Source organism: Mixophyes fleayi, chromosome 1 (genome assembly GCF_038048845.1).
Source record: "Mixophyes fleayi isolate aMixFle1 chromosome 1, aMixFle1.hap1, whole genome shotgun sequence".
Lineage (NCBI taxonomy): Eukaryota > Metazoa > Chordata > Amphibia > Anura > Limnodynastidae > Mixophyes > Mixophyes fleayi.
In genome coordinates this window covers 190,401,657-190,413,530 of record NC_134402.1, presented here as the reverse complement: position 1 = coordinate 190,413,530, position 11,874 = coordinate 190,401,657, and the positions used below count along the sequence as shown (strand labels likewise).

The following is an 11,874-nucleotide window of genomic DNA, read 5'->3' as shown; positions in this document are numbered from 1 at the left end:
GTTTCTTCCAGAATCCAAATCGATTTCTCACCCTCTCCAACAAAGCTCTCAATAACACCATCCTTCATACATCCCAAACCATATCCTCTCAAAGCTCTATCTCTGAACTGTGTCTTGTCTCAAGACTTATGTGCCTGTACCCACACCTACCACATCTGAATAGACCCTTCCTTAGCCTTCAAATCTTTAAACACTCTCTGAAAACCCATGTGTTCACTACCATATTTCCACTTATACTGCTCATATTGTTACACCTTTATTGCTATTCCAGTCTGCACTCTGAATTATGCTCACTACCCATGCCTCGATCACACATACAGGAATTTTCTGCTTGCTCGTCTTGGTGAAAATCTAAAATGAATCTTTAATAAGTCATGTTCATGTTTAGAAGCTATACAAGACGTTGTAACTAAGTCAGTATAATGTCTAAATAAGTGTTCTGCGCAACCTCACAACATCAAAATGACTAGTGTGTAAAGGAGGTTTATATGCTTTCAGCCTTTTGTGTAAAGTTTGCTGAGGCTCTTCAGGGCAATCCCTGAGTTCATGTCTTGACTGTAAATAAACAACCCATATGCAAATGGTATTACGCCTGTTTTCTCATCTGTTAAGATAACCTTGGCTGTTGGTATCTCAAATTCATGATATATTAAGTCATGTTAATGATAGTTATCATTTTGATATTATTAATTTCTAACAATTGATTTAGTGAGTAATCGATTACATCAGTTCCTGCCCTAACACACATGCTAGGGTGTATTTTTGTCTATAGCCAATTAACCTACCAATGTGTGCTTGCTTGTGGGAGGAAACCAGAGAACATGGAAGAAATCTGGGAGAGCAAAAAAAAATCCACACATATCTGGCATTTCATTGTTCTTCCCAGAAGATGTTGCCAGTTGGGTGGCATGAAGTAGCTGAGTAGAGGAAGTATAATGCTTCAATAATAATGAAAAAAGTTGGAGGTTATTATTGTCCACTTGCTGGCTGAGCTGGACGTACCTATATATTTTTTTTAGAATTAGTTAATTAAGTTATGCCTGGCTGCTGAGCATCTGTCATGACTGTTCAGACTGTGCCTATTCTAACTCCAAGAGCCAGGTGGCAAGTAAAAAGCAGCTGGGTGGAGCACCTGGGAAATGGTTACTTTAGAGCACTCTGTCCTGGTCAGAATCAAATCAATGCTGTGAGACTGCAGTGCTAACCACTGTGCCACCATGCTGCCCAAATGTCCCCAGTTTGGTACATTACTGACTGTGATACTGAGTATGAGAAGCTGTATGATATGTTAACAAGAAAACTTACCAAGAGAACTTGGTAATTCTATAATTTAATTCTTTTGAAAAAATATATTCTACCTGTTTTATGATAGTCACATTAACTGCAGCTTAGGTTTTATCATGTAGGATGCCAAGCCACCTGTAATTTCACTTCAAAAGCTAATTGTTCGGGAGGTTGCTAATGAGGAAAAGGCTATGTTCCTGATCAGTGCTTCACTGAAAGGCCCGGAGATGTATGAAATTCACACTACCTCAAAAGAAGAGCGGAATTCTTGGATGACACTAATCCGTGGTGCTGTGGAGAGGTACAGTTAGCAGTTTATATTATGCACAAGTGCACAACTCATGGGTCAGGACCTCTAATGGGGTCCCAATACCTTTTATGTTGCACTACATTCAGTTGGGAACTGTGTTTTTGGGGTCCCGGAACAAAGGCACGCTAATGCATTTTTATGCTCACAGTTGAAAAAAACATGAATTCCGTTGGTGAAATCTTCACATTCTAGGTTGTATATTTTGGCTGTGTTGTAGTAAAATAATAATGTAAAAGTAAGCTGGGCGCACATGGTTTATTTCATGTAGAAATGTGTTATGAACATATTACTCTGTGAACTCTGATCAAATTCAGCATGGTTCTTTGATCATTTTAGTTAAATGAAAAGCAAGAGGCTGTTTCTAGAATGCCTATTTCAAAGATTCAAAATGTCTATGTCTATGTGATAGGTGGTAAAACTACAGTGAAATGTACCTGAAAATGTTTAAAACAGTTTTGTTTTTTATCAACAACAAGTGTTTTACATTGCATTCTGGTACTCTGTAGCACATAACCTGTGAACAGTTTCTAGGCAGAAAAGGTTTACTATGCGTGTAGACTTGTTGTCAATTGTATTTTTTGGCTAAAAAACAAAATGTATCCTCCATGCAGTTGTCCTGATGAAGGGGAAGAATTCCCCAATGAAGCAGATGAAGAACGAAAACAGGCCATTGAGCGGGCTGCTAGAATTAAGGAGCTTCAAGGTAATGAAAAATATATTGTTTAAATTTTTCTGTAATATGACCGTACAATTCCACCATTGAAAAATATACTGAAAGTCATTGTTTTCCCTTCATTCATACAGAGCGCCTCAACATGAAGGATGCATACATCATGCAAACCCTTGGTGAAAAACTGCAGATTTGTATGGAAATGGCTGATTCATATGGTTTTGATGATTCTTCCCAAGGGTCCAAGGTCAGAATTCTTGTTGGATGTGATAATGGAGACAGCCTCCAGGGGGAAAGCATTCTTCTATCTGCCATATCTGAAGGTACAACTCCTTTGACAAGTAAAAATAAAAGTTGTATAACATGATTCCTTTTCTCCTGCATCAATTGTGGGGACACTGGAAACATTGGTCTGGTGTAGGAGATTCAGGCTTGTGGGCACTTTTAAGAACTTTAACAATTTATCTTACCTCCTCCCACTCTATACCCCTGTCCTGTTAGTCCTCTCTTGGGGGAGGTGCTTTTTCTTCCCTGCACTTCCACGATCACTAGCCAACTCTGTGGTTGAGATTGCCTGGTTGGTCCGTTTCCAACTGGGTGCAGTTCTTCCTTGGATCCCCTGCTTCTGCAGTGAGTTCCTGTTTCGCTAGGCCAGGGTCCTGCAGGGCCTGGGACTGCAGTCTCGAAAGAACGAGCTTGGCTCTAATGTCTGGGCAAGCGCAGCATGGTGCCTCGACTGAGCTATGTCGGGCAGCCACCTGGTCTTCGATCCACACTTTTACGTGGTTCTACCTGTTCCATGTGTTCGCATCCAGGTATGCCAGTTTTGGTAGAAAGGTGCTTTGCTCCGTTTCTTCTGAGTGTTCCCAGGAGAAAATAGGATTTTTATACTTGCGTAACATTGATTCTGTTAGTCCATTGGGGGACATCGTGCACCCACACACCTTTTTGATGACATGTTTTTTTGTATGAGCATATATTGTTGTTTTCCTGTTTCTGCTCGTTTCTCTATTGTCTCCTTTTCTGTCGGGATTGGTTAAACATACCTGAGGCCTAAGAGGAGAGGATTGTAGAGGGAGAGAAGCTAGGGTCAAGTGTTAAAGTGCCTACACACCTGGATCCCCTGCACTCTACCCCAATGTCCCGGTGGACTGTCTGGGTCAGTGTGTATTTGTTTCTGTGTGTGTGCGTGTTTTTCAAATTGGTGAATTATGAGGAATAATTTATCTCTTACCATGGTATATAGTTACTAGAAGTCATATCAGATTTACATATAAAAGCACGGCCCTGTGCTTTGCTATGCTTTTGCTTTTCGATGGTCAAAGATCTTGTCAGTGACTTCTTATATTCTTATTTCACAGTAGGGGTTGGTTTATCCTGTATATTGTTGCACACCCAATGTATTTTATCTTTCAGAGATGGAGAGAGCCCTTTCTGTGTTTATATATTTTCACAGTGATCTAGAAACATAAATGTGTGCTTAAAATTCCAATTGCATTCTCATGCACTGTGTATTTTTTTTTTTGCAGCTGAACAAATTCAGTCCCTTCTATTATCACAGTTTTCCAAACAATATGAGGATACCAACACTGGCGTTTCTCTTCTGCCTAGAAGATCAGAGACTTTTGGGGGCTATGACAGTAACTCTGGACATACAAACAAAAGTGAGATTATTTATTTATTACGCTAAGGAAAGAATTAAAGTGAAATTAAAGGCTGTTTGAATCTCAAATCAGAATTGGATCCGTACACTAACTAATCTTCTGGGATCTGTATGTGCAACAATTTAATTGTAAGCCTGACTACATTTCAGGCATGAAAATACAATCTAAATAAGGTATTCTACCATTGTAGTAATTTTTGCTCCGACTATATATAGAACAACAAAGTAATTATTCAGTAAATCACTATATTAATAAACAATAATAACGGCGCCACCCATTTTGTTGTCTGGAAGCTACATTGATATCTTATTAGAAAAAAATAGATTCTAGATCTGATGCAAGTCCTTATAAAATATCAGTGTATCCCTTTTCACATGTATAGATAGCTCTTGAATTGAGTTTTAAAATAAGTATCTGTTTTGATTTTGTATTGTTTCACATACACATATTGTGATACATATTATTTGTGATACATACCCTTGCCTGCACTACTTTTATTTGGAATGTCTCTATGTTGTTACTAGCCAAATACACTGTAGTTATTTGAATAAAAGAAAACTTGAAGTCATGGCCCTTCTTAATGAACTATAGTCTTTCAGCTTCCCTGTGAAGCTGAAAAGAGAATAGCAAATGATTTTGGCAATACAGTTGTATCCTTTTGGGGTTTTTTCCCCTCTCTAATATTTAGGGTTTTTTACAGCTTATTTTGTGAAATAATGTAGCAGGTTGAGGAAAAAGGAACAAATATGATAGGTAGAAAATAATCCGAGTTTTTTTTTCTTTGTCTTTTAACCAGGTACATGCTCTTGTCAGCATGTTCTAAATCTCTAAAAAAAATAAAGTAATGGTTTCCCATTCCAGTAAAACCGATTATACCTTTGTCTGTCTAGGAAAACACTGTATTCTTATGTCATTTTCACCATGTCTACGCAAAGCAACTTTCTCTTTCTTCCACTGCTGCCTTGTGGTTATTGAGAACTTATTCTGGAGTAGGCTCTTAGTTGAATCCTGTGAAACTGTTAAAATCTGAATATCCTTCCTCTATACCACTCTACCAATGGAAAATCAGTTTTTACTAAATTGCCTATGGAGTATGGTACATTTTCAGCTGATAGCAGCAAAATTGATATGTTTTATTTTTTCTTTATTAATTTTTCTTATAGTGGTGTTCAAGAACACCACTGGCATCTGGAGCAGGTACTAGACTTCGCTGAGACGCCTTTTCTGCCGTCCCTGCATCATGAAAATACAGCTCCTCGAGGGATCACCTGTGGTGTATCAGTGACCAGGAACCCGTTGAGTGCTTCCTGGGCAGCACAGCATGACACCTCGACTGAGCTATGTCGGGCAGCCACCTGGTCTTCGGTCCACACTTTTACCTGGTTGTACCAGTTCCATGTGTTTGCATCCTGGAATGCCAGTTTCGGTAGGAAGGTGCTTTGCTCTGTTTCTTCTGAGTGTTCCCACTCGTGATGGCGGCTTTGGGACATCCCCAATGTTCCCGGTGTCCCCCCCAATGGATACAGGAGAAAATAGGATTTCTCTTTCATCCATCTGGGGGACACTCCTTAACCATGGGGTTGAGTCGGGGGGAGGAGTCTGGCACCCAAAGAGTTAACTTTTTTTCAGCTGACAGCATATCACCCCCGCCAATTCCCACATACCTCAGTTTGAATTGGGTGCCCTTGGAAGAAGGTTGCACCTGAAGAGCTCCAAGAGAGACAGTGAACAGGGTTCACTGGTTATAGGTTTTTTCCTTTTCTTTTGACAGTGGCGAGAGGCTCCGTGCAAACGGAGCTGACTCGTGGGAGAAGCGCCTATCGGGGGGGGGCGGCCCCACTGACAGAGAGGTAAGAAGCGCTTCTCACAGCGGGAAGCAGTCTGCAAGAGACTCTCTCCGCTGATGCAGTACGGGTGCTGCGATTAGGCAGAGAGCTCCTTTACTGCTGAGGTTCCCCGGAAGCCAGCTGGAGTATACCAAGTTCCTCCTCCCATGGGGATGGCAGTGAATTCTTGAGGATGGCGCGCTTTGAGTAGCGCTAGCGGGGAATACATTTTAACAGGTTTTCCCCTAATATAAGAGAAAGGGCAAAACGCTGTTAAGGTAAACAACACAGAAGGAGAGCCAGTGGAAGGGGAATGTGTTTGAGGAACACCGCTCCCCCCCCCCCCCCCCCTGCTGACTGAGCACGTGGAAGATCCCTTTTTTGGCGCCAAGCTTCAAAAGGAGGACATTTGTAGCAGTCATTTGGAGAGAAGTGCACTGTTGACACATATCTTCCACGCTAAGTATCACTTTGTTTCTTTTGTATATGCATGTGTATTATAAGACTATGAGGTGTTGAGAGAACTGTGTTTAAGGAAAACTATAAAGTTCTCCAAATATGTCTTATTTAATCAGAAATACTATGATATGTTAAATAACCTAGTCTGTATTTTCTGATAAAGGTTGTGGAAGTGTTTGGGCGTGCCAAACATATTGTCTGTTCCAAATGTAATGCTAAATGGGCCCAGGTGTTCTGTGCTAATTGCAGTCATTACTGAAAAACCTGCTGCAGCCTTTCAGCTTGACTAAAAAAATGATACCTTATACTCTCTATATAGAGGAAAAGGAACAGAAATACTATCTTTTGACTGGTTCATAGATAAATATGTACCTGTATTTTGCGGTGTGGTAGCAAAATGTGAGAAAGATAAAGCAACAGGATTTCACCTAAGTAGATTGGGGAAATCACTGTTAGCAGAGACACAGAAGGAGATTCCAGTGGTAGGGGAATGTGTTGAGAAACACCTTTTCCCCTCCCCCGCTGAGTGAGCACGTGGAAGATCCCTTTTTTGTGCCAAGCTTCAAAAGGAGGACAGTTGCAGCAGTCATTTAAAGAGAAGTGCACTGTTGACACATATCTTCCCCGCTGAGTATCACTTTTATTTTCTTCTGTGTGTATGTGTGTGCATGTGTAGACATGTATATTATAAGACAATGATGTGTTGAGAGAACTGTTGTTTATGAGAAAACTATAAAGTTCTCCAAGCCTGTCTTGTTTAAATCAGAAATACTATGATATGTTAATATAACCTAATCTGTATTTTCTGATAAATTGGAGAAGTGTTTGTGAATTTTGAAACGTGATTTAATTTTTCTTATCTTGTGATGGCAGATAAAAGCAAAACAACATGTACCAAACATAATGTCTGTTCAAAATGTAATGTTAAACTAACAAGTGAACGGCTGGATCAGGGGTGGCTCTGTGCAGCCTGCACTGTGGCTCCTGTGAAACAGCCTATAGACACCTCCACCATAACGGTAGATCCTCCTGAGTGGGCGGCTGCCTTAACACAGGGAGTTAATACCCTTGTAAATCTGTTATCTAAACCAGTTGAGATCCCAGCTACATCTGTGGTTTCTCAGAGTATAACAGTAGGAATGACAGATGAGTCATTTTCCCCAGGGGTCGGTGTATTTCCCTCCCCAGCCCTCCCGGGGGTTTCCCAGATGGGAGAGGTGGGTTGGTCAGCGGTGGCTAAGTCAGCGGTGGCTAAAAGCCTGGACCGGCTTACCCATCTACTGGAGAACCCCAGACACAAGCGTAGTGTTAAAAGACGTAGACAAACAGCTAAAGCGCTGTGGTCAGTGTCAGACTCTGAGAGTTCCTCAGAGGAGGAGGGGGAATTGTTGGACGATTCAGATGTGTCCATTATAGAGTCAGAAGGAAACTCTAGGCACCAGGGTATGGACGATCTGGTAAGAGCAGTTCGTCAGACACTGGGGTTTGCTGAAGTAGAGGAGACGAAGTCTTTGGACCGCTCCCTCTTTAAGAAGGCTTCTAAGCAGGTGGTCAGGTTCCCTCCCTCAGTTGAGTTGAGGGATATTGTAGAGGCCTCTTGGAAAAATCCAGATAAAAGGTTCTCTATGCCAAGGAAGTTTGGCGTATTGTATCCCCTTCAGGAGGAGGATATGACCCATTGGGAACAGGTGGCAAAGGTAGATACACCTGTGGCGAGATTGGTTTGTCAGACTACACTACCTGTACCCGGGTCAGCGACCTTACAGGGCGCGACTGACAAGAAATTAGAATCCGTGCTGAAGTCGATCTTCTCGGCCGCCGGTATTAGCCTCAGGCCAGCATTGTCCTCTATCTGGGTAGCTAGGGCCATGGAAGTCTGGGCAGGGCAGTTAGAGTCTGCCTTGCAGGATTCAGATTTACTGCCTCTGGCCATGCAGCTAAGGGAGGCAGCAGGCTATGTATATGAAGCGGCCCATAATTTGGCCTCCATAGCTTCGTCTATTTCAGCTACAGCTGTAGTAGCTAGAAGGGCGTTATGGTTAAGGGCTTGGAATGCGGATGCAGAGTCTAAACGATCATTAGAATCCATCCCGTATACAGGTGGGATGTTATTTGGTCCAGAACTAGACTCTTGGATTTTACAGGCTTCAGGGGGCAATAAGACATCCTTGCCTGTAAATACTCCAAGACCTAGGGCTAGACCTAGGTTTAGTTCTTTCAGACAGCCTCCTTACGGGGGCGGGTCTGGCAGAGGCCAGACTACCGATCCAGGGGCCGTGGAATCCAGGAGACAGTCCCGTAGGGGAAGGTCATCCTTTGCCCCTGTGGCGCGGAGAGCTTCTTTCGCCAAGCTGCCGGATAGACCAGCGGCATGACTACCACCCACCTCTGGTTCCAGAGGGTGGGGTGGGAGGACGGCTGCTTGGGTTTGCCCGGCAGCAGACAGGGTCTTTGGTAGACGAGTAGGTCCAGAATATCGTGATAGAATTCATGGGACCAGCTCACCTCAGGTTTTGGAAAAAAATTACTTCGCTGGCTTCTGTCAAATCAGAAAGCGCTCAGGGCTGTCGATTTGCTTAGTTCAGATGAAGCTGTACAGGCTTAGAATTTCCAGTAAGGGAAAAGGTTTTAGTCACACCCATTCAGGGTGCTAAGGCTAGACGAGTTGTTCAGTCTATGACCGAACTTCTAGAGTCTGGAAGGGTCACAGAGAATCCCTTGTCTAAGAATGAGTTTCTTGAGACTAGTGAGGGACTTGGTACGCAGCAGAAGGTTGTCTCCATAGGACAAGTTGAGGTCCTAGATGGAGTGGACAGGCAGGATCCTGTCAGACAAGAGGCTGTCAGTAGCCAGGTCTTTGAAGCTGCTGGGAAAGATGGTGACATCTTTCACGACCTTACCCTGGGCAGGGTCCCATCCCAGAGGAGCATTCCCGTGCTCGAGGTACCAGTGGAGGAGGTAGGTCCTCAGCTGGTGGTTGCTGGATAAGAACCAAACAGAAGAACAAAGACAAATAAATATTTGGACGTAGTGAGGGCATTAAGTATATATGTTACGAGATCTGCAAAGATACGTAAGACAGAGTCTCTATTTGTGTTGTTTGACTTTTCCAAACGGGGATGGCCAGCATCTAAGCAAACTATTGCCAGATGGCTTACCCTGACTATCAGGGAGGCTTATGTCCAAAGTATTAATCTTCCTGTGCCGAAACGTATTGTTGCCCATTCTACCCGGTCGTTGGGGCGTCTTGGGCGGCTCGTAATGGAGCCACGGCGGACCAGCTGTGCAGAGCAGCTACCTGGTCCTTGGTCCATACCTTTACGAAATTTTACCAATTTAATATATTTGCGTCTGGGGACGCCTCCTTTGGCCGTAGTGTTCTGCGTGCAAGGAGATCAGAGTGGTCCCACCCTTCAGAGGGTTTGCTTTTGTTAGTCCCCATGGTTAAGGAGTGTCCCCCAGATGGATGAAAGAGAAAATGGGATTTATACTTACGATAAATCTTTTTCTCTGAGTCCATCTGGGGGACACTCCGATCCCTCCCGTCTTTTCGTTGTTTTGTCTCCACTCCCCCTTCTGTTGAGTGGTGTGTCTTGGTTGATTTGGCCTATCTTCCTAATGGCTTTTATAATCAAACTGAGGTATGTGGGAATTGGCAGGGGTGATATGCTGTCAGCTGAAAAAAAGTTAACTCTTTGGGTGCCAGACTCCTCCCCCCGACTCAACCCCATGGTTAAGGAGTGTCCCCCAGATGGACTCAGAGAAAAAGATTTATCGTAAGTATAAATCCCGTTTTTCAAACTTGCGTAACATCCATTCTGTTAGTCCATTGGGGGGCATCGTGCACCCACATGACGGCAGTCACAGCATATTTCCATCCACCAGAATTCACTGCAAGAGCTGCATCAACCTGCGATGACGGCTCCAGTATATTTCTTCCACAGACTTTGCTGAAGGGGAGAAGCATTTGCACTTTCTTCTTTTCAGGGTTTTGCTCTGACAGCAAAGCCCACCAGTACAAAAGACTCCATATCTCCTTAGCAGTATCAAAAGGCTCTTCTCCATTACTGTAGGAAAAATAGCTCTTTCTGTTTCCTCTCTGCTGGTCTAAGCTCATAGAGGGAATTTTCTAATTATATAGGCGTCTTATATTTGGGTGACCCGGTCCTCATGCATGTGTTCTCCTTTCAAGAGTCTCAGCTTTGGTAGTTGCAGTCAGATGTAAACTCTGGGTTAGATCCTGGGAAGCAGGTGTGATATCTAAAGATTCTGGAAGTCCTACTGATTGGGGGAGTATGCTCTTTGGTATAGTATTGGACATGATTATCTCTCAGGCCACAGGGAGAAAGAGCTCTTTCCTGCCAGTGAATGTTACCATCCTAAAGGCGAGATATTTCAGTCCTTTCGTTTTTCAAGGAAAACAAGGGGATTTTCCTCAAGGGGTCATTTCATGGTCTCGTGTGCCGGTCACCAAAGGAGCAAGCAGGCTTTGTCAGGCAATCATCCAGCCCCCATGCCTGCTGAAGAGCAGACCACACAACTTGTTTCTTCCACACCCTGGAAACTGTGTGGTTGGGACCAATGGATCCAATGTTCCTTGGACATGTGAGTTACAAGCATCATAGAGGTTATATTTTGGTCCTCTTGGGGCCTCCACCCAGGCATTATTTCTCCACAACTCTTCTGAGAGACGGGACCAGGATTTTGGCCATTCATCAGGCCTTCCAGTCGTTATTGTTATTAGGAGTGATTGTCCTAGTCCCAAAAAAGCAAGAAGTTTGGTTACTACTCAGACTTATTTCTAAAGCAAAAACCATATTGACCTTTCAGCCCATCTTAAATCTGCAATCCCTAAACAATCATCTGAGGGTAGACAGATTTAAGTTGGAGTTTACAAGATCTTTCATCAGTGTCCTGGTGCGAGCCACCTCTTTGGATATTACAGATGCATATATCCATGTCCCAATTTGGGAGGGGCACCACAGCATCCTCAGGGTTGTAGTTCAGAGCACTGCTCTTTGGCCTGGCTACAGCATGAAGGGAGTTTCACCAAAATTATCAGTCATGGCAGCACTATTCCAAAAGAGGTAACTATTGAACCATACCTGGACAACCTGGTTAAGAAGAGCTGTGCATCCCTTCTCTTCACCCGTTTGTGGATAACATTGGAGACTTTGGAATCCCATGGCTGTCATAAGCTACCGGAATTCCAACTCAGCCCAAGCCACTTTGATATGTCTGGGTCTTTGCTTCAACACCAGGGTGTACATTTTTCAAACTGCATATTTTTAAAAAGTGAGAATGTTGTCTATAGCAAGCAATCAGATTCTAGCTGTTTGTCATTTTGTAGAATGTACTAAATTAATAATAACTAGAATCTGATTGGTTGCTATAGACAACATCTCCATTTTTTTCAAACCCGCAGCTTGATAAATTTACCCGCAGATGTCAGAGTCCTTTTAACCTTAACATCCAGATTTTAGCCCTGTTGGTCTTCTTTCAAAGGGAACTGGCTATTATTTAGAATATGCAGACATTTTTGCTGAGTGTTCTACATGTACTACTGTCTTTGTTTCACCAATTGTTCCTTGGGGCCTAAATTTGCACCTCTCGACACGGCAACATTATTATTATTATCTTTGACTTATAAGGCGCAACAAA

The 11,874-nt window shown here is 43.0% G+C and overlaps 1 protein-coding gene across 1 annotated transcript in view; it reads left to right on the top strand.

Annotated features, from left to right (window-relative positions):
* The window catches only part of ARHGEF18 (Rho/Rac guanine nucleotide exchange factor 18), a 261,370-nt gene that overhangs the window by 203,378 nt on the left and 46,118 nt on the right, over positions 1–11,874 (top strand). The window contains exons 21-24 of the mRNA XM_075204679.1: positions 1,407–1,585; positions 2,206–2,297; positions 2,399–2,587; positions 3,794–3,928. Coding sequence (XP_075060780.1) covers positions 1,407–1,585; positions 2,206–2,297; positions 2,399–2,587; positions 3,794–3,928 — 595 coding nt within the window. The remainder of the gene's footprint in view (positions 1–1,406; positions 1,586–2,205; positions 2,298–2,398; positions 2,588–3,793; positions 3,929–11,874) is intronic.